The sequence below is a fragment of the Protopterus annectens genome, chromosome 6.part1 (assembly GCF_019279795.1).
Source record: "Protopterus annectens isolate FY-2018-M chromosome 6.part1, PAN1.0, whole genome shotgun sequence".
Classification (NCBI taxonomy): domain Eukaryota; kingdom Metazoa; phylum Chordata; order Ceratodontiformes; family Protopteridae; genus Protopterus; species Protopterus annectens.
Window position 1 is genome coordinate 67,730,514 of NC_056738.1, and position 23,367 is coordinate 67,753,880.

General features: G+C 44.6%; 1 protein-coding gene across 2 annotated transcripts in view; it reads left to right on the forward strand.

Moving 5' to 3' along the window:
• The window catches only part of PPIG (peptidylprolyl isomerase G), an 898,166-nt gene that overhangs the window by 398,977 nt on the left and 475,822 nt on the right, over window positions 1-23,367 (forward strand). For both annotated transcript variants that reach the window (XM_044075490.1, XM_044075491.1), the window contains one exon: window positions 11,985-12,158. In XM_044075490.1, the coding sequence (XP_043931425.1) occupies window positions 11,985-12,158 (174 nt within the window). The remainder of the gene's footprint in view (window positions 1-11,984; window positions 12,159-23,367) is intronic.

Sequence of the window (23,367 nt, forward strand, 5' to 3'; positions counted from 1 at the left end):
TTTCTGCATGCCTCCCTTTGGACCCCCCTCCTTAGATTCCAGATTGCCTGCAAAACTGTTCCTTAAGGGGGAAATTCATCTCGGGCCACCAAGAAAGCCCATTCCCCCTCCATGGGACCTGAACTGTATTTTAGAGAAGCCCACACTCTCCCCTCTTTGAGTCAGCATCCAAAGTTTCCCTAAAACACTGCACATGGAAGACTTCCCTTCTAGTGGCCTTGACCTCTGCTAGAAGAGTGTCTGAGTTGCAAGCCCTCATGGCTATTCCACCCTTTCTGATATTACACAGAGATAGGGTAGCCCTTAGAACCAACCCTTCCTTCATGCCCAAGGTGGTCAATGACCTTTCTTTAAACCAAACCATACACTTACCCACTTTCTTTCCCAACCCACAGGGAAGACAGTGAGAGAGCATTAGATGGATGTGCACAGACAGCTCAGAGTCTTTCTGCACAAAACCAGGCCAATCAGACAGGCTGACCAACTGTTCATCTCTTTCCATCCCAGGGCCCTAGGAAAAACAGTATCTAAGCAAACCATTTCGGACTGGATTTCTAAAACTATTACCTTTTGCTACAGACACCACGGGAAACCCTTGCAAGACTGTATTGAAGCACATTCCACCAGGTAATGGCTTCCTCTGGAGCATTTTTCAAAGGCTTTGACACTTCCATTATTCTCGAAATAGCCACTTGGTTTTCTGTGCACACCTTATAGGTTCATAGGTTGGTACTGGGCTATCTGCCCGAAGACATATATTAGCCCAGCCACGTTGTGCGGTATTCACCGCCCCTTTAGTAGTTCCTTAGACCCTTGTACTAGCAGCTAGTGCCCTTGGCCCCTATCTAGTAGTGCTGTTGGTGTGATCCCCGGTGTGAACTTTGTTACCCATCCACTCATCAAGGTTCCTCTTGAAAAGTGATAGTGAGGGGCTCTGTCTTATGTAGATCGGGACCCTGTTCCATAGTAAGGGAAGTCTCTGCGAAGGGAATCTGTCCTTCCAGCATGTTCTATTCATTGTTGTGTTGAGGTTTATATCCCTAGAGCATGTAGCTCGAGTAGATTTTGTTTTGCTAAGATGGAGCATGTTCAACAATTCTGGGTTGGACATGGCTCTGTACGTTAGATAGAGATCGCCTCTGAGAAAGCGGTATGCAACAGAGAGAACAGTCTTAGCTTTTTCAATCGTGCTGCATAGGCAGTAATCCTCTTGGTTAGGTACCTCTGTGGTCTCTCCAGCTGCTGGAGATGTCTAGCCAGGTACATTCCAATTGGTGCATTGTACTCAATAATGGGTCTGATGAGGGAAGAGTAGAGGGGCAGCATTACATCCTTAGATCTTGATGCAAACCCTTTCGTGATCAGATGGGTCACATAGAAGGATTTTCTTACCACTTTGGCAACATGGTTATCAAAGGCAAGCTGACTATCTACTTGGGTCCCTAGATCCCTTATTTCTTCTTCAGATTTCATGGGATTACCTCCTATGTTGTAGTTTGCTGTTTTTTTCCAAAGGGGCTTACTACGCATTTTTTTGCATTTAGCTTGAGACCATGGCTTTGACACCATGCATCAGTCTCATTTAGGCCCTTCTGGAGGATCTCCATGTCGGCCAGCGACTCTATTATAGCACCCAGTTTGCAGTCGTCCACAAACTTATTCAGCCACAGCCCTTCCGTGCTTGCCTGTACTTCTGAGAAGTATATGCCAAACAGGAGGGGCTCCAGGACAGAGCCCTGAGGCACACCACTCGTTACTGGTCTGGATTTGGACATAGATCCCGCTACTCTTACTTTCTGGGTTCTGTCTGAGGGCCAGTTTCCGATCCATCTTGTGACGTAAGGGTTTATGCCCAGGCTGGTGAGCTTATCAATAATACCTGAATGGGGAATGGTGTCAAATGTTTTAGCAAGGTCAAGGTAAGCCGTGTGTACCTCCTTTCCCTTATCTATAGCCTGAGTAACTGTCTCAAAGAAATCCACCAGGTTCAGGAGGCATGGTCTGCCCTTGACGAAGCCGTACTGTGTGGGGTCCAGTGACTGGAGGATGTCCTTCAAGGATGCATCTGCAGTCATAACAAATGGGTTGTCCTGTCGTCAGGCAGCCCTTCGGTCGGCCGGATTCCAAAGTCTGGGTCTGGCCTCGGCTGGTGTCGCACTTCACCCGACGTCATCTCTGCTGGTCTTCGGGTATAAAGGCATCAGCCGACGCCATTTTCCTCAGTCTTTCTTGCGCGTGGCCAAGCAGAAGCTGTTCGCAAGTGCCGGTCGGTCAGAACCAGAGATTACTACTACCGAATACTACTTCGAAGACTTCTAAAAGCTAAGTACCCCGTTGGGGACTCTTTCTTGCCTCAGCCGATGTCAGAAAAAGTAAATAACTGTTTAACTTGTGGGAAACAAATACCTCATAAAGATTTCCACTCTTACTGCTTACCTTGTTTAGGCCCAGACCACGACATAGCAGCCTGTTTAGCCTGTGCTTCCTTCAACCGACAAACGCTTAGGCGTCAGTCGGAGTTTGCTGAACAGTTTTTCGGCTCAGATTTTGCGTACATTATGCCGTCGGATCCTCCGACTTCTCAAATTGTTAAAAAAACGCAAAGAAAAAGACCGACACTCGCAGTCCGCGGTTTCGGTCGAAACCACGGTTAAGCAAACCGCGAGTGTCTCGGTTTCGGCCGAAACCGAGCAAACGGGTCAATCTTCAGCCGAATCCATGACTACTACCGAGGCCCCTGCTACCCTAGTTGAATCGGCCTCTGAGGTTTTGCCTACTAATGTGGTTCCTTTAGAATTATCGGACACTATCCCTTTGGATGTCTCTACCCCAGCACGTGGTGCTGCTAGGCCTCCTGCAGCCATGTCTATCAAGGCCTTTGCCAGGGCTAAAGCAGCCAAAACTGCTAAATCAGTGCCTGTTAAGCCCCCCTCACACAGGCCCAGTTCCAGTTCTCAAATGCTTACTTTGGCAGAGGATCTCATCTCTTTAATAAGGGGATCCCGATCTCACCCAGACAGGGCCTCTCAGCCTCCTGAAAAGAGACCTAGAGCAGAGCCCCCAGAGCCAGTGTCCTCAGATGATTCCTCTGATGATTCAGACATTACAGACCATCCAGAGGCTCCTTTTTCTACTTATGAAGATTCCGATGCTGAAGAATCTATTCCATCTGCCTCTCCACCAGAGGAATTTTCCTTTGGAGAAACACTACATGCCATGAGAGAGCAATTCCAATGGCAGGGACAAGATTTCTTAGATTCAAGAAAAAGGCTTAGGACCTTTCTACACTTACCGCAACATAGGCCCTTAGCTATACCTCCAGTTCTTCCTGTTGTGGATGATGCATTTAATGATGTTTGCACTGCTCCTGATAGTTTACCTCCAGCCCCTGCCAAACCCGATAGGTTTTACAGGGTACCGGACACTCATCACCACCTATACAAGGCCCCACTCGCAGATCCTGAGACTATCTCCCAGGGGCCTAAGGCAGTAGCTTCGACCTCAGCAAAAAAACCTCTCCCTTCTGAAAGGGAATCCAGGTCCTTAGAGAGATGGGGTAAAAAAGTTTACACCTCTGCTACTCTCTCAGCTAGAGCTTTGAACTGTCAGTTTCATATGATCCAATACCAAGAGTTTATGCTTGATCAGTTAACTAAGAAACTGTCCTCTGATGATTCCTTAGATAAATATGTTCTAGAAATGGTGAATAACATTCAGCAGGTTAGTAACCATTCTTTAAAATGTGGCTATGATGCACTGGAGGCTTCATTTAGATCAGCCATGACTGGCACAGTTATAAGAAGGCATGCATGGTTGAAAGAACAGGTCTTGCCGGATCATGTTAAAGCAAAGTTGTTAGATGCTCCTATGGATAAGGCCAGTCTATTTGGTTCTCCTGCCCAGCAAGTAATGAAGAAAATGGAAGAGAAGGCAAAATCTGTACAAACAGTTAAAGATTTCTTACAGGTTCAGCCCCCAAGGTTTAGCAGGAACTGGCCTTCCAAAAATTGGTCCTTTCCAGACTCCTCTAAATCTCAGAGAGGCAGGAATAGACGTTCCAGAGGCAGAAATCAATCCAGAGGAGGTGCCTACAGAGGACGCCAGTGGCAAGGCAACAACCAGCGAGGCACAGACACAACCACTGCCACTGCAACAGGACAATCACAGTGACTTGGCTCTGACACCGCCTACCAGGGAACAAATAGCAGCACCCTTAGGCGGAAAGTTAGCCTTATTTTCAAAAAATTGGCACTATATCACAAAAGACAAGTGGATTTTGCAGACTATAGACCGAGGCTACAGGTTTCATTTCCACACCTTACCAGTAAAAAGAGGAATGCCAAACCTACCTCCAAATCAGAAAACAGAAGCTCTAAAACAAATAGCTCAATTAACAGAAATGAGAGCTGTGGAAAGAGTACCACCAACAGAGCAGGGCAAAGGATTCTACTCCAGACTCTTCCTAGTACCAAGAAAAGAGAAAAGTTGGAGGCCTATTCTCGACTTGTCCGCCTTAAACACATTCATCATTGTTCCAAAATTCAAAATGCTGACCTTGCAGCAACTTCTTCCCATGCTGGGCAAGGAGTGTTTGCTGGTGACTCTAGATCTCAAGGAGGCATACCTGCACGTCCCCATGCGACCAAATTGCAGAAGATACCTCAGATTTCTTGCAGGATCAGAGCATTATCAATTCTCAGCATTGCCCTTTGGCTTATCTACTGCGCCCAGAGTATTCACAAAATGCCTGGCATCAGTAATCGCTCATTGCAGGCTACAGGGAATCCAAATTTATCCATACCTGGACGACTGCCTGATACAAGCGGACAACAAAAGCAAGCTGACAAAAGACTTACAAAGAGTCATTTGCTTACTACAAGCCCTGGGATACACAGTCATTTTAAAAAAGTCAAGACTAATACCATCCCAAACAAGAACGTTCTTGGGTGCAGAATTGGACACAGTAAAGCAGATGGCATTCCTAACTGCAGAAAAACAAAAACAACTCCCTCTTTACTTCTTGGCATTAACAAAGCAGAACAAACTAACAGCAAGGAAAGTACTGCAGGCCTTGGGCTTCATGGCATCATGCATAATCCTGGTCCTCCATGCCAGACTGCATATGAGAAAACTACAGTGGTACCTAAAAAATTTATGGTCTCAACACAGGCACGGCTTAGAAACCGAAATTCCACTAATCCCATGCCTGAAACAAGAGTTCCTATGGTGGGCTCAAGCATGCCAGTTAAACCCAGGCTTGCCCTTCCAAAACTTACAAGCAAGCCAAACCATCACAACGGACGCCTCAGACCAAGGTTGGGGGGCCCACATGCTGGACAAATGCATACAAGGATTATGGACCCCCAGATCAACTGCACCTGCACATAAATCAAAAAGAAATGCTGGCAGTAAAACTAGCAATCCAGAATTTCAGACCATTCCTCAAAGAAGGCCATTTGATGATAAGGACAGACAACACCACAGTCATGTGGTACATCAACAAACAGGGAGGCACTCATTCATACCCCCTATGCAGAATGACTCTGGACCTATGGAATATGGCTCTGAGCTACAACATTCAGTTACAGGCAATATTTGTACCGGGAAAAGAAAACATCCTAGCAGACATGTTAAGCAGAACAACCTCGGATGCTCACGAATGGATGCTACACCCGGACATCTTCAAGGCCATCACACAGAAATGGGGAATGCCACAAATAGACCTATTCGCATCCCCACTCAATCACCAGCTCAAGAAATTCTGCACAAGGACATACCACCCACTTGCATGGAAGGTGGACTCTCTATCCTTCAATTGGAAAGGCCTGACAGCATATGCATTTCCATCTCTTCCCTTGATGCACAAGGTACTACTGAAAATCAAAGAGGAGCGTCCAAGGATAATTCTGATAGCTCCAAATTGGCCAAGACAACACTGGTATCCATTGCTGAGGAGCATGTCTCGGAACAGAACGTGGACACTACCCCTGATGCCTTTGATGTTAACTCAGAACAACTACAACATCATGCATCCAAATCTAAAAACTCTACAACTGACTGCCTGGAACATTACATAACAGCAACTAACCCAGATTTATCCCAAAGGGTTAAAGACATTATCCTGGAGGCCCGCAGACCTTCGACAAGAAGGAACTATGCAGGGAAATGGAAAAGGTTTCTCATTTGGAGCACTGAAAGAGGAAAAGATGTGTCAAAGGTAGATATTGCCAACATCCTGGAGTACTTGGCAGAGCTTCTCCATACAGGCCTGTCCTATTCCTCCATCAAGATACATGCATCAGCTATTTCTGCAGAATACAGCTTCGATCCCCCTGTCTTCTCACATCCTCTACTCAGGCAGTTCCTCAGAGGAATCAAGAATGTAAAACCTCCTAGGAAACCACCATTACCAGCATGGGACTTGAACTTTGTGCTAGAAAAATTGACACTCCCTCCATTTGAACCAGCAGCAACAGCAGATCTTCAACACCTATCCTGGAAAACTGCTTTCCTACTGGCAATTACCTCAGCAAGAAGGGTTTCGGAACTACAGGCCTTAATGGCAGTACAACCCTTCCTAATCTTCCATCAAGATAGAGTATCCATGAGAACTAATCCTACATTTATGCCTAAGGTGGTATCCAGAGTGTCTCTAAACCAGGCAATCCACCTACCTACCTTCTTTCCCAATCCACAGAACAGGGGGGAAAGACTGCTGCATACCTTGGATGTACATAGACAGTTGCGCTACTACCTGGACAGAACCAAGGGCAATAGAAAAACTGACCAGCTTCTAGTAGCCTATGCAACAGGAAGGGAAGGAAAAGCAATCTCCAAACAGACAATCTCTAAGTGGATAGGAAATTGCATAAGATTCTGTTACTCCTACCATGGAAAGCCAGTTCCACATTACATAAGACCTCACTCTACAAGGGCTACAGCCACTACCACAGCTTTTTTACGAGGAGTGGCTACCAAGGACATTATTGAGGCGGCTACTTGGACCTCCGTGCATGCATTTGCCAAGCATTATAACTTACCTCTATACTCTAGATCCCGAGCAGGGTTTGCCACTGATGTACTGCAAGGGATCCTAACTACACCATAATTCTATTTCCTCCTCCCCTAGTTTGGCTATGGTATTCTACCCATTTGTTATGACTGCAGATGCATCCTTGAAGGACATAGTACAGTTTTGTACCTACCACAAATGTAGATGTCCGAACAGGATAGCATCTGCAGTCAGGATTACCCACCCTCCTTCCCCTCTGTGGTACTCCTAGGGTATTTACCCACCTAATAGCTAGCTGGGGGGGGATCTCTTATGGTGTATTTGTTTGTATATATGTACATACATGCTTATTTTTTGTGTTTGCCTTCTACCTTTTTGGAAACATTGGCATTCATCCTAAATTTAGCTCTCCAAGAGGGCAACTGGCATCTGGGGCAAGAAACACTGAGGAAAATGGCGTCGGCTGATGCCTTTATACCCGAAGACCAGCAGAGATGACGTCGGGTGAAGTGCGACACCAGCCGAGGCCAGACCCAGACTTTGGAATCCGGCCGACCGAAGGACTGCCTGACGACAGGACAACCCATTTGTTATGACTGCAGATGCTATCCTGTTCGGACATCTACATTTATGGTAGGTACAAAACTGTACTTTCCCAATCTCTCCATTTATGAGTTCCATAATGATTTGCTTCATAGCCTTACAGATCAGACTGGTCAGGCTTATTGTTCGGTAGTTCCCAGGGTCAGTTGTGGCCCCACCCTTGTGTAGCGGGACCACCGTTGCCGTGCGCCATTCTGTGGGCACATAGCCTGTGGAGAGGCTGAGACTGAGCAGGGTATTAAGATGCGGGGTTAATTCCTTTTGGAGCTCGCATATGACACAGCCTGGGACACCATCTGGTCCCATGGAGGCAGTGTTTTTAGCTTTAGATAGAGCCTTGTTAATCAACATATCAGTAATAATTGGACTTGCACAATCCCCTGGAATGGTAATAGGCCCTGTAGGTGGTGGTGGTGGGGGGGATTTGCACTGAACCTGTCAGCCAAGATGTTGACAATGTCAGAAGGGTCAGTGTATTTTGTTCCATTTTGTACTAGCTCAGAACAGACCTGAGCGTTGCCATTTAGGTTTTTGACGTAGTCATAGAAGGCCTTATGGTTATCCTTGGCAACTTTCTTTTCAAAATTAGCTTTAGTTGACTTGATGAGGGCCCTCAATTTCTTACTAATGCTGATCAGGGATGATTTTTCTACTTGAGATTTGGCCTTTTTTTGTATAAGTCTCCTCCTTTTATTGTAAAGTTTGCTTCACAAGGCATTACAAGATAGACCAGATTTCCAGGTCCAGGGCTGGATTTGCCAGGGCTATCCTTCATGGATTCCTGGAGAACTCTACTTTGCCACCTCACCCTTCCTCACAGTGAGCTTTGGCACTCACCCATATGTACAGAATACTGCAACATGTGAATAGAAGGACATGGAAAAGTTGTGTAAAATCTTACTGTAACTGTAGATTTTCTTCTCTTCCATGTTGCAGTATTCCTTCCCTCCCACCTACCCCTCCTATTTTCTGACAGTTCCTTTTTTGGATGGCACAGGACTTGCATTACCTTCTCTGGGACTGGTTCCAACTGGGGCGCTCAGTTCTGAGGTCTGGTGCGTGCAGATGTCACTTTGATGGCCCACACTCTGATGGCTAAATCAGACATCCCAAGCATCATACAGTGACCGAATTCTTTTGTATATTGGCCGGACGTTCGGGTAGCAAAAGGAGAAAACCCATATGTGCAGAATACTGCAACATGGAAAAGAAGGGCAGTTATGGTAAGATTTTACACAACTTTTCTTTCATTTGGGAGAGGGTACTGCATTTATTTTGTTAGGTTTGTTGACCGTGTAAGTCCACTAGACTGTGTCCCTTTTCAGGGTCAACTCAGGAGCACTTTCTGATTAAGTGACTTGCCCAGAGAAACATGTAGACAATGGAGGTTATAAGGTCCAGGAAGCAGTTCTTTAACAGCTCAGAGTATAGCCCTGCATCTTTGAATGACAGGACCGTTACTCTGAAGTAGGAGCGTCTGCCTGCCTTTTTCCCTTCTTACCTATATATTTTTGTGTTTGCGTTTGGCAGCATCTGCCTTTTCTCCTTTTGGAGATAGGCTGCCTTGTGGTGACTGTATATAAATAAAAATGTTACACTTGGTAGTGGTCTTTTCTGCTCTTTTGTATGGCATTGATAACATTTATTTGTTTATTTGGGGGGGGTTGACATAGGATGAAGACTACTGTTTTATTCTGATCTTCCATTTCTCTGCCACTAAAGAGAACTGAAGATGATGCAGTCTACTCTGTCCTTTAGTCAAGTTTCCAACTGATGTCCACATTTGAGGAGGCATCTTCACACTTGAAATAGAAGACTTCCTATTGCACTTGAAGTCCGACATCTGCTTGCAGCTAAGTCCACTACACCACTGACGTTTTGTTAAGATATATGCAGTTGTGTCAAGAACCCTCACACTGCTGTACTGTCTGATATGCTTCAGCTGGAATGATGGTATTTTCAGTGAACGCTACTTAATTTTGGTTTGGCAGCTAGTCAGCATAAACTGCCTGGCCTCTACTATGAGACTAGTTTTGCAGACCAAGCTGCAACACCCCCACCTCCCAACACACCCCACAGAATAGGCTAGACAGTGTCAGGTGATCCTTGCTGGTTGATTGTTTCAACACTATTTTGCTGATCAGTCCTAGATCATTTGAATTGCTGTTGGGTCTCCATCTATTTTATGATCTTATCAAAAGTAGTACGCACTATCTTCTTCTTCTTCTTTTGGCTTTTCCCGGTTAGGGGTCGCCACAGCGGATCACCTGTCCGCTCATGATTGGCAGTGGAGTTTTTACAGTGGCGAGTTGCCAGCCCGGCGCCCAGCCTCCCACAGAAGGCACACACACACTCTCACTCCTAGGGCCAATTTAGAGTGTCCAATCCACCTACAGCATGTCTTTGGGATGTGGGAAGAATCCGGAGCACCTGGAGAAAACCCATGTGACCACAGGGTCGACATGCAGACTCCACACAGATGGCACCCCAGCTGAGGATCGAACCTGAGAACCTCTTGCTGTGAGGCGACAACGCTAACCGCTGCACCACCACGCTCACCCTATCATACTTATTATTATGTCAGATTGAGCTGTTTCAAACAGCCTACTTTTTATAACACTGAGAGGAAAGTTATATTTTTCCCCTAAATTATAAAGACATTTGCATTTTTTCATGTTTCATGGTAAGATAAAGCTATCCAAGTAAGTATTATCCTGCCCTTGCATGGACAGGTGGTAATCTAAGCTTGGGCTTCCCAAATGAAGCCCCCGCACCCCACTAATAAACATGAGTTTTTTTGGTTATGTAGTGTGCTGTTTGTGTACTTAACTTTGTAGTGGTTGTTCTCAACGCATTATTACTGTTTTCCCAAAGTAAGAGTATGTACTATTGTTTTGTATATTTGTAAAACTGTAGCTTCTATACTTAGCCCAAAAAAGCTGAGTAGAGTTGCTATTGTGGGGTCACCACCCAAAAGGCAAAGGGAGGGGGACATGTTCGCTTGTAGTAACAGTCAAGATAGCAGATGGGAGTGAGATGAATTAAGATGCATGAGACATTAACAGTGGAAACAGATTCTTGGGACATTGAGCGTCACCTCACTGCTGAGGTAGGAGCCAGAGCTTGTGTGGGAGGGTGAAGACTATTGGCTAGAATTACAAAGCACAAAAACAAACACAAACTGAACTGCAAATTCCCAAATGAAGAAAACAAAGGACTCCAAGCCACAAGTGAGGTAAAGTTTACCTCCCTTGTGGCTTGGAGTCATTTGTTTTCTGCATTTGGGTTATTGGCTAGAATTAGTTGACCTCGCCTGTGATGTACAACATTGGTTTTGGAACTTCTCAAATGTGAGTGGTCTCTGTCCTACTCTAAAACTGACTGTTAGGAGAGAACCCAAGCTTGTGTGGAGATGCTCTCGGGCCTATCCACTCATCTCCCATGTGCAGTTTAGTTGGGTCTGTGCCAGTAAACTTGTGAAGTTCTACTTGGTGTGACTGCAAGTTGTAGGAAGGACAACTCTTGAGTGTACATTTTACTTAGCTGTTCTGAGTGTTTGAGGACCCTGAAATAGTACTTGATATGGTACTGCCCATAGATTTTAGTTGTTGGAGGTATCGGGCACTTGGGTAGGGAATGATGGAGACACTTGGAGGTGAGTGATTGGAAGGAATGGTTTGTCTCTTCTGAATCATTGGATGTTTTTGGACTTTATGCTGGTAATGGTGGGTCCGTAACAAACACCATTTTCAAGCATAAGGATGCTCATAAGTGTACTTGGTAGAAGAACTCTCTAGGTCAGAGGTGTGTGATTGACTTTAGAGCTATGTCATCAGACACTCTGCTTAAGTGATATGCTGAACTTTTAACCTGATGCAAATTTGGTGGTGAGTTGCGTCACTTTGTGAATTATTTCTATAGGTGTAGAGAAGATATTGCTAGAACTGCTGAAGGCACTGGGCATTGCTGGATAGCCTGATAAACTGGGATTGTCGTCCCCATTTCAAAACAAAAAAAATTGAGCAGGAGGATGTTTTTCAGTTGTAGAGAGATCACACACTCCTCAGCCTTCAGGAAATATGTATTGCAAACTTAACTGTATGCACTAGTTTTCACCTAGTTAGTAATGGTTGCGAAACTGTTGCAGCTTATGGCAATCTCAGTGTTACACTTACATGTGTATACAAATTTACAGTTACTGATTGCTTTCTTGATGTAATACACTTCTGTTTACTTTATCGTATTCATTCCTGAAAGGGGTCCTTGGATCATTGTACTTACCAGGTCAGTAAATAAATAAAATTGTGTAGGACCATGTAATATTTTCACAGCTGAGTGTCTTCATGTGATTTTTGACTTTTTTATGCAGTAGTACATCAAATGACAATGCCAATGAAAGCAATGAAGTACTGCCATGTTCCACTGTACGCCCCGAAGAGATACCACCAATACCAGAGAACAGATTCCTCATGAGAAAAAGTCCTTCTGAAAAAGAAGAAATAAGGGATGACAAAAGAAAAGAAAAAGAGAGAGAGAAGGAAAGGTTTGTTTAAGTACAAATTGTATTTTTATATAGTCTGTCTGGATGACACACAAGTATTGTGTAAATGTATGCTACTGTGTTACTTTATCAGTGATGAAACCCTGGTTCTTGCTTGTGTTGGAGTTAATTAAATGCAGCTATTTCTTAAGATGCATACCCAAGCTCTTATTTGGTTAACAGTGGATAATGATTTGGGTTTATCCAACTTCTGTTTCCTCATAATCTGGTCAGATTTTGCTAGCAGTAGCTCTTCCCTTTGACATGCAGTGCAAGTTTTGCAGTGTTGAGGGTAATGAAGCTGACAACTTCAGGCTTCCAACATTGGTGCAATGTTGTTCTAGCTCTCCATTTCTTCAGTCCTTCAATTGCACTAGATGAAACTGGTATTGCACTGTGGCTCATACTTTTCAGTTTGTACTTTTTCAGTAAAGAAAAAACATAAAACATCTAAAACACCGTTTTTTATTCGGGAAAGTAAATAATGTTTATCATGATGATAAAAACGTTCATTGTAAGGTCACTTTTGCAGTTGTATTCATAAAGTAATTGGCCAGAGGCTGATATCCACCTGGCCAACCTGTGTAGTGTACAGTGCTATTGGGGCCAGAGTACAGACCTTGTGCTACAGTTGTCCATCGATAACGTAAAAAGTTAATAAGGGATGCAAATGCATGTCGCTGGCAAGATGTATCCTATTAATAAATCTACTGATGATGAAGACAACAGTTTTTGATAGCAACCAGCAGCTGTTGCCTACCACCACTGCAAGCAAGGAGTTGTTGTTCTTTCGGTTTTTCCCGATTAGGGGTCGCCACAGCAGAACTCCGGTCCACTAATGATTGGCAGTAGATTTTTACAGTGCCGAGGTGCCAGCTCGACGCTCAACCTTCAACGAAGGCACGCCCATTCACGCATGTCTTTCGAACGCCACTCGACTGCGGGAGGACATGCAGACTCCATACAGAAGCCGCTCCAGCCGAGAGTCGAACGGGAGAACCTCTTGCTGTGAGGTGACAACACTATCACTGCACCACCGTGGCTTACACTGGAAGTAAGGAGTACAATATTCAAGAGTGGCCTGTTGGTTCATTTATTGATTCAAATGCTCCTTCTGTTGCAAATGATTGTTAATTCAGTTGCTGGTAGTAGCATTGAGGCTTGTAGTTCATCTTCCCCTTTTTGAGACATGGCTTTGGGGAACTGTGGCAGAAAGCAGAGCGTTCCAAGGGACAGATGGAAGACAGGGGTGGGGCAGAGTAAAGTGCATTTCACTAAATTTGAAAGTTCTACATGTGGTGTTTCTGTTTTGAACTTTAGTGATTTTGTCATGACATTTGGGTGTTTTGAAAAAAAGGATTTTCATTTGTTCCAACTTGTAGAGCTAATTTGACTAACACTGTCAAAGAACTTGGCTGCATGTATGTAAGCTTAATTTAAATTGTATTTTGCATAATGTTAATTTGGAGAGGGGATTTAAGATTTCAGAAGAGATGTATACTCCATCTGTTCATCATACTTTGCAAGTCTTTTCTGAGGCTTGCGAAAAGGAAATAAGGGATCTCTTGAGCAATTCCACTCCCTAAAAAGTTTAATACGACTCCTAAGAGGCAGGCTTTGTTGGAGCTTAGAAATTTCCAGGGGTTCCAAGTTATGAAATCTGACAAGGGCAATGGGATGGTGCTCGTGAATTTTGTGGATTATGTCCACAGTATTTCTGCTGTTTGGCAGATGGTAAATTCTATGAACCTGTTTCTGTTTGTGAAATTAATTACTGTTTTCATTAGTTGGATAATGTTTTGCTAGACCTTTTGTATAATGGGCAGATTGATGTTAACCTCTATAATTTTTTTATCCTCGTATGTCGAATTTCCGAAGCCGGGTAGGTTTTTCAGTATTCCAGAAACCCATAAGGTTATAGCTAAGGGTGAGAGTCACTCTTTTAGTTCCATTATTTCAACAGGAGAAACGAAAGCAGAATTTGTATCTATTTTTTTAGATTCAGTTGTTAACCCTTTGATACAAAATTCAAGGTTCTAACTCAGAGATTCTTGGGCATTATTAGGTTAATTGCAGAAATATCCCTTCTCAGGATGTGAGAAGTGTATGTTTACACCTGTAATTTAGTTGTATTCCTGTATACCGTAGGATGCAGGGTTGGATTTATTTCAGGAATTATTTAGTTTCATTTTGCGAAAGCTTGTTTTGGAGAATATCTTTTTTGTTTTAATGAAAATTATCTTAAACAAAAAAGAGGGGTGGCGATGGGTGCCAAGATGGCACCCTCCTATGCCAGTTTAGTAATGAGTTGGTGAGAGCATGAATTTCTTTGTTCACACCCATTTTTTGATAAACGTTTGATTTTACAGGAGGTATAGCGATTATTTATTTTTTATGTGAGAAGGTGATTTTGAGGAGTTTTCTATTTTTATTCATGACCTTAATGCTACCACTTTCTTTTTACGATTTACTCAGGGGTGTTTAGGAAGTAATTAATTTTTTGGATGAGATTACAGTGTATGTGAATTTTGGCTTCTTCCAGAGTAACCTCTTTAGGAAAGTAACTTGTGTTAATAATTGTTTTGCTTCCAGTAGCCAACACAGTTAGTTTATGAAGAAGAACGTTGTTAGAGGTCAGTTTATTAGGATAACCCGTCTCATTAGCATAGATTTGCATTTCGACAAAGACGTTTTATTTTTGAAACAATTATTTAAGGAAAGAGGCCATACTGACCCCCCTTTTTTGGACTGTGTAATCAGTGAAATTAGATATCTGAGAAGGGCGAAGTACCCTCCAGTTTTATTTAGTCATTTCACTAATCCTTGTAATAGAGATGGACATGGTGTTGATTGTAGTTTCATGTCAATGGGTTTTCCTTTGCCCATTTTGTCTGATGCAAACCACATTAAGGCTATTTTAAGCGGAAACTGGAAGATCATTTTGGGCAGCAAAGATCTTCGTGCAGTCCTCGTGTTGGTCCCCAAATTTTGTTACAAGAAAAACTTGTGATCTGAAACAGTTCTTTGAACATATTTCTGTCACTGACCATGTCAGTAAAATAGGTATATGTCCTTCTCCTCCATGTTGCAGTATTCATAACAGTAGGGAGGTGACTGCCTGAGCACCAGACATCTGGGCAGTATACCAAAGCCTTAGGATAAGGGGTACGTGTGACATTGCTTGTCAGAGCCATAAACCAACGTTGGCAGTAAAAGTGACATCTGCATGTACCTAACCCAGAACTTTTCTGCTGCAGTGATCTACGGACCTCTGATCGCCAGCTCCTGGAATCCGTTTGCTTGTTTGACTTAGGCTGTCCACTGCAGGCACGTACCCTTTTGGGTTTTTTGATTATATTTCTTCTTGCTTTCCAGACATACACGTCAGCTAGGAAGGGAAAGTGTGCTTGTGGAAGACAAATTCCATATAAAGACACGCATGATCAGTGTTTGTTTTGTTTAGGGGAAGGCCACAACTATAAGTCTTGAGACATCTGGCAGTTCTTTGTACATAAAACTTTGCATAGTTGCTTGGCTGCTTTAAAGTTATATTTGGAAAACCAAAGACTCAGATGTTTTACGTTATGTATGGAGGGTGGGGGGTAGGTACCTCCGAGGAGCCACCTCGGGAGAAAGCCAAAAAAAGTTAGGCCCAATGCCCATGCTGCACCTCAGGAGTCGAATGAGACTCTCGAGGCAAATTTTAGCCAAGTGTCCCATCGGGCGTCTGTTTCACCACTGGAACCAGTAACTGTGGTAGAAGACAGTTCAGCTGAAACCCAGAGCATGTCCGATGAGGTTGATCAGCCATCAGGCCCTGATGGCGAGGGGGATCCCCTGTTCATGGCATCAGAGGGGCCTACTACTGCCTTACCATCCACCCCGGCGCCTGTTGCAAAACCGACTACTCCTATTCCTCTTAAGAGGAAACAGAAAGAAAAACACAGAGCTATAGAGCCAGCACCTGGATGGGAAGCCTTTTCCCAGAACTTGTTCAGAGCCTTCCAGGCCCTTCAGCCTCAGGTGCCACAACCAGCCCTACCGCCTGTACAGGCCTTGGAGGAGTCTGAAGAAGAACTCTCTTCTGATGAATCCCTGACTTACTTTTCCCAAGTTGAGTCTCCCAAGGACTTTGCTGCTCTTGAGGAGGAGGACACCATTAGTCCTGATTCTCCTGGGAAAGAATTCTTCTTTGGGGACACGGTTACACTTATGAGAGAGCATTTTAAGTGGCAGGTCTGTGATGTTTCTGAGACTAAAAAGAGGTATTTTGAACTCCTGCAAATCGACCAGCCTTCTACATCTGCAGATGTTCTTCGTGTTTCACTGTTGCAGTCATCGCACTTGTGTTATCCTGCCAGGGATAGCCCTCAGTCGTCCTGAATACCAGAGGCTTAGTATTTCTGCGTCGGTTGCTGTCACTCCAGGACTGACATCATTACATCAGTCTTTCTTACCAAGGAGCCCGGAGCAGAAGCAGTTCGCACGAGTGCCAGTCCGCCTCCACCTGAGTTTATTTCCGAATTGAAGTTGAAGTCTTATAAAGCAAAGTACCGCATTGGGGATCCTTTTTTCTTGCTCTAACCGATGTTGGAAAAAGTTAACAATTGTCTCGCCTGTGGAAAGCAAATACCACACCGCGATTTCCGTTTTACTGCATCACCTGTTTAGGCCCAGACCACGACGTCCCCCGCTGTCAGTTTTGTGCTTTGTTTAACACCAAAACTATACATCGTCGGGCTCTTATTGTAGCTAAATATTTCCAGTCTCTATCTCTGTATTCCGAAATGGCTTTGATAAGCCATCCGACTACCGATCCTCTGAAAAAAGGTAAGGAAAAAGACAGAGTGTACAGGTCCAAAACCGCTGCCAACGCTTCTGTTAAGCTAGTCGCCAGTTCGCCTGTCCTCAGTGAGGAGCTTTCACAGCCCCTGATGCCCACTTCTGTGGATTCGCAGGCCGCTACTGAGACCCGTTCGGAGTCCGGTATGCTGCAAAACTTTTCTTTGACTAAGGATTCTGCGGATGTGTCTATCTTGGATGAGTCCGGAGCCACGGAGCAGGCACCGGCTTCCAAGGAAGATGTCCTTCAAGGATGCATCTGCAGTCATAACAAATGGGTTGTCCTGTCGTCAGGCAGCCCTTCGTTCGGCCGGATTCCAAAGTCTGGGTCTGGCCTCGGCTGGTGTCGCACTCCACCCGACGTCATCTCTGCTGGTCTTCGGGTATAAAGGCATCAGCCGACGCCATTTTCCTCAGTCTTTCTTGCCGCGTGGCGCCCGAAGCAGAAGATGTTTGCAAGTGCCGGTCGGTCAGATCCAGAGATTACTACTACCGAATACTACTTCGAAGACTTCTAAAAGCTAAGTACCCCGTTGGGGACTCTTTCTTGCCTCAGCCGATGTCAGAAAAAGTAAATAACTGTTTAACTTGTGGGAAACAAATACCTCATAAAGATTTCCACTCTTACTGCTTACCTTGTTTAGGCCCAGACCACGACGTAGCAGCCTGTTTAGCCTGTGCTTCCTTCAACCGACGAACACTTAGGCGTCGGTCGGAGTTTGCTGAACAGTTTTTCAGCTCAGATTTTGCGTACATTATGCCGTCGGATCCTCCGACTTCTCAAATTGTTAAAAAACGCAAAGAAAAAGACCGACACTCGCGGTCTGCGGTTTCGGCCGAAACCACGGTTAAGCAAACCGCGAGTATCTCGGTTTCGGCCGAAACCGAGCAAACGGGTCAATCTTCAGCCGAATCCATGACTACTACCGAGGCTCCTGCTACCCTAGTTGAATCGGCCTCTGAAGTTTTGCCTACTAATGTGGTCCCTATAGAATTATCAGACACCATCCCTTTGGATGTCTCTACCCCAGCACGTGGTGCTGCTAGGCCTCCTGCAGCCATGTCTATTAAGGCCTTTGCCAGGGCTAAAGCAGCCAAAACTGCTAAATCAGTGCCTGTTAAGCCCCCTCACACAGGCCCAGTTCCAGTTCTCAAATGCTTACTCTGGCAGAGGATCTCATCTCTTTAATAAGGGGATCCCAATCTCACCCAGACAGGGCCTCTCAGCCTCCAGAAAAGAGACCTAGAGCAGAGCCCCCAGAGCCAGTGTCCTCAGATGATTCTTCTGATGATTCAGACATTACAGACCATCCAGAGGCTCCTTTTTCTACTTATGAAGATTCCGATGCTGAAGAATCTATTCCATCTGCCTCTCCACCAGAGGAATTTTCCTTTGGGGAAACCTTACATGCCATGAGAGAGCAATTCCAATGGCAGGGACAAGATTTCTCAGATTCAAGAAAAAGGCTTAGGACCTTTCTACACTTACCGCAACATAGGCCCTTAGCTATACCTCCAGTTCTGCCTGTTGTGGATGATGCATTTAATGATGTTTGCACTGCTCCTGATACTTTACCTCCAGCCCCTGCCAAACCAGATAGGTTTTACAGGGTACCGGACACTCATCACCACCTATACAAGGCCCCACTTGCAGATCCTGAGACTATCTCACAGGGGCCTAAGGCAGTAGCTTCGACCTCAGCAAAAAACCCTCTCCCTTCTGAAAGGGAATCCAGGTCCTTAGAGAGATGGGGTAAAAAAGTTTACACCTCTGCTACTCTTTCAGCTAGAGCTTTGAACTGTCAGTTTCATATGATCCAATACCAAGAGTTTATGCTTGATCAGTTAACTAAGAAACTGTCCTCTGATGACTCCTTAGATAAGAAATATGTTTTAGAAATGGTGAATAACATTCAGCAGGTTAGTAACCATTCTTTAAAATGTGGCTATGATGCACTGGAGGCTTCATTTAGATCAGCCATGACTGGCACAGTTATAAGAAGGCATGCATGGTTGAAAGAACAGGTCTTGCCGGATCATGTTAAAGCAAAGCTGTTAGATGCTCCTATGGATAAGGCCAGCCTAATTGGTTCTCCTGCTCAACAAGTAATGAAGAAAATGGAAGAGAAGGCAAAATCTGTACAAACAGTTAAAGATTTCTTACAGGTTCAGCCCCCAAGGTTTAGCAGGAACTGGCCTTCCAAAAATTGGTCCTTTCCAGACTCCTCTAAATCTCAGAGAGGCAGGAATAGACGTTCCAGAGGCAGAAATCAATCCAGAGGAGGTGCCTACAGAGGACGCCAGTGGCAAGGCAATAACCAGCGAGGCACAGACACAACCACTGCCACTGCAACAGGACAATCACAGTGACTTGGCTCTGACACCGCCTACCAGGGAACAAATAGCAGCACCCTCAGGCGGAAAGTTAGCCTTATTTTCAATAAATTGGCACTATATCACAAAAGACAAGTGGATTTTGCAGACCATAGACCAAGGCTACAGGTTTCACTTCCACACCCTACCAGTAAAAAGAGGAATGCCAAACCTACCTCCAAATCAGAAAACAGAAGCTCTAAAGCAGATAGCTCAATTAACAAAGATGAGAGCTGTGGAAAGAGTACCACCAACAGAACAGGGCAAAGGATTCTACTCCAGACTCTTCCTAGTACCAAGAAAAGAGAAAAGTTGGAGACCTATTCTCTACCTGTCCGCCTTAAACACATTCATCATTGTCCCAAAATTCAAAATGCTGACCCTACAGCAACTTCTTCCCATGCTGGGCAAGGAGTGTTGGCTGGTAACTCAAGGAGGCATACCTGCACGTCCCCATATGACCAAATTGCAGAAGATACCTCAGATTTCTTGCAGGATCAGAGCATTATCAATTCTCAGCATTGCCCTTTGGCTTATCTACTGCGCCCAGAGTATTCACAAAATGCCTGGCATCAGTAATCGCTCATTGCAGGCTACAGGGAATCCAAATTTATCCATACCTGGACGACTGCCTGATACAAGCGGACAACAAAAGCAAACTGACAAAAGACTTACAAAGAGTCATTTGCTTACTACAAGCTCTTACTACAAGCCCTGGGATACACAATTTAAAAAAGTCAAGACTAATACCATCCCAAACAAAAACATTCTTGGGTGCAGAATTGGACACAGTAAAACAAATGGCATTCCTAACTGCAGAAAAACAAGAACAACTCCCTCATTACTTCTTGGCATTAACAAAGCAGAACAAACTAACAGCAAGGAAAGTACTGCAGGCCTTGGGCTTCATGGCATCATGCATAATCCTGGTCCCCCAGGCCAGATTGCATATGAGAAAACTACAGTGGTACCTAAAGAATTTATGGTCTCAACACAGGCACAGCTTAGAAACCGAAATACCACTAATCCCATGCCTGAAACAAGAGTTCCTATGGTGGGCTCAAGCATGCCAGTCAAACCCAGGCTTGCCCTTCCACAACTTTCAAGCAAGCCAAACCATCACAACGGACGCCTCAGACCTAGGTTGGGGGGCCCACATGCTGGACAAATGCATACAAGGATTATGGACCCCAGATCAACTGCACCTGCACATAAATTAAAAAGAAATGCTGGCAGTAAAACTAGCAATCCAGAATTTCAGACCATTCCTCAAAGAAGGCCATTTGATGATAAGGACAGACAACACCACAGTCATGTGGTACATCAACAAACAGGGAGGCACTCATTCATACCCCCTATGCCGAATGACTCTGGACCTATGGAATATGGCTCTGAGCTACAACATTCAGTTAAGGGCAATATTTGTACCGGGAAAAGAAAACATCCTAGCAGACATGTTAAGCAGAACTACCTCGGATGCTCACGAATGGATGCTACACCCGGACATCTTCAAGGCCATCACACAGAAATGGGGAATGCCACAAATAGACCTATTCGCATCCCCACTCAATCACCAGCTCAAGAAATTCTGCACAAGGACATACCACCCACTTGCATGGAAGGTGGACTCTCTATCCTTCAGTTGGAAAGGCCTGACAGCATATGCATTCCCACCTCTTCCTTTGATGCACAAGATACTACTGAAAATCAAAGAGGAGCCCAAGGATAATTCTGATAGCTCCAAATTGGCCAAGACAACACTGGTATCCATTGCTGAGGAGCATGTCACGGGGGAGAACGTGGACACTACCCCTGATGCCTTTGATGTTAACTCAGAACGACTACAACATCATGCATCCAAATCTAAAAACTCTGCAACTAACTGCCTGGAACATTACATAACAGCAACTAACCCAGATTTATCCCAAAGGGTTAAAGACATTATCCTGGAGGCCCGCAGACCTTCTATAAGAAGGAACTATGCAGGGAAATGGAAAAGGTTTGTCATTTGGAGCACTGAAAGAGCAAAAGATGTGTCAAAGATAGATATTGCCAACATCCTGGAGTACTTGGCAGAGCTTCTCCATACAGGCCTGTCCTATTCTTCCATCAAGATACATGCATCAGCTATTTCTGCAGAATACAGCTTCGATCCCCCTGTCTTCTCACATCCTCTACTCAGGCAGTTCCTCAGAGGAATCAAGAATGTAAAACCTCCTAGGAAACCACCATTACCAGCATGGGACTTGAACTTTGTGCTAGAAAAATTGACACTCCCTCCATTCGAACCAGCAGCAACAGCAGATCTTCAACACCTATCCTGGAAAACTGCTTTCCTACTGGCAATTACTTCAGCAAGAAGGGTTTCGGAACTACAGGCCTTAATGGCAGTACAACCCTTCCTAATCTTCCATCAAGATAGAGTATCCATGAGAACTAATCCTACATTTATGCCTAAGGTGGTATCCAGAGTGTCTCTAAACCAGGCAATCCACCTACCTACCTTCTTTCCCAATCCACAGAACAGGGGAAAGACTGCTGCATACCTTGGATGTACATAGACAGTTGCTACTACCTGGACAGAACCAAGGGCAATAGAAAAACTGACCAGCTTCTAGTGGCCTATGCAACAGGAAGGGAAGGAAAAGCAATTTCAAACAGACAATTTCCAAGTGGATAGGAAATTGCATCAGATTCTGTTACTCCTACCATGGAAAACCAATTCCACAGAACATAAGACCTCACTCTACAAGGGCTACAGCCACTACCACAGCTTTCTTACGAGGAGTAGCAACCAAGGACATTATTGAGGCGGCTACTTGGACCTCCATGCATACATTTGCCAAGCATTATAACTTACCTCTATACTCTAGATCCCGAGCAGGGTTTGCCACTGCTGTATTGCAAGGGATCCTAACTACACCATAATTCTTCTTCCTCCTCACCTAGTTTGGCTATGGTATTCTACCCATTTGTTATGACTGCAGATGCATCCTTGAAGGACATAGTACAGTTTTGTACCTACCATAAATGTAGATGTCCGAACAGGATAGCATCTGCAGTCAGGATTACCCACCCTCCTTCTCCTCTGTGGTATTCCTAGGGTATTTACCCTCCTAATAGGTAGCTGGGGGGGATCTCTTATGGTGTATTTGTTTGTATATATGTACATACATGCTTATTTTTTGTGTTTGCCTACCTTTTTTTGGAAACATTGGCATTTACCCAAAATTTAGTTTTCCAAGAGGGCAACTGGCATCTGGGGCAAGAAACACTGAGGAAAATGGCGTCGGCTGATGCCTTTATACCCGAAGACCAGCAGAGATGACGTCGGGTGGAGTGCGACACCAGCCGAGGCCAGACCCAGACTTTGGAATCCGGCCGACCGAAGGGCTGCCTGACGACAGGACAACCCATTTGTTATGACTGCAGATGCTATCCTGTTCGGACATCTACATTTATGGTAGGTACAAAACTGTACTTTCTTCGCACTACCGATACTTGACACAGACTGACTAGTTCTTTCACGTCTTCAGTTCTTTCTAAAACTACCAAGTTTCTAAGGCCCAGGGTACGAACTATGCCTAAAAAACCTTCGATCCAAGCTCAAGCACTTGCTTCCATGCCTCAGTCTCAAATGCTTAAAATGTCGGAAGACCTTATCATGCTTATTAGGCGAAGCCAGCCTACCCCTTCCAAAAGAAAGAGATTTGTTTCCAGCAGTTTTATCTGACCAGGAGTCCCATAACTCTGAGGTTTCTGATTATGAAGACATGCAACCCTTGTCTGCTTATGCGGATTCAGATGTAGAGGAATCCATTTTTTCTGCCTCTCCTCCAGAGGATTTTTCATTTAGTGAAACCCTGCATACTTTGAGAGCATTTTCAGTGGAAGTGTCAGGGCTATCCTCAGTCCAAAAAGAGACTCTGGGAATTCTTAGATTTACCACAGCACAGACCTTTAGCCATTTCTCCTGTCCTGGATGTTGTGGATGATG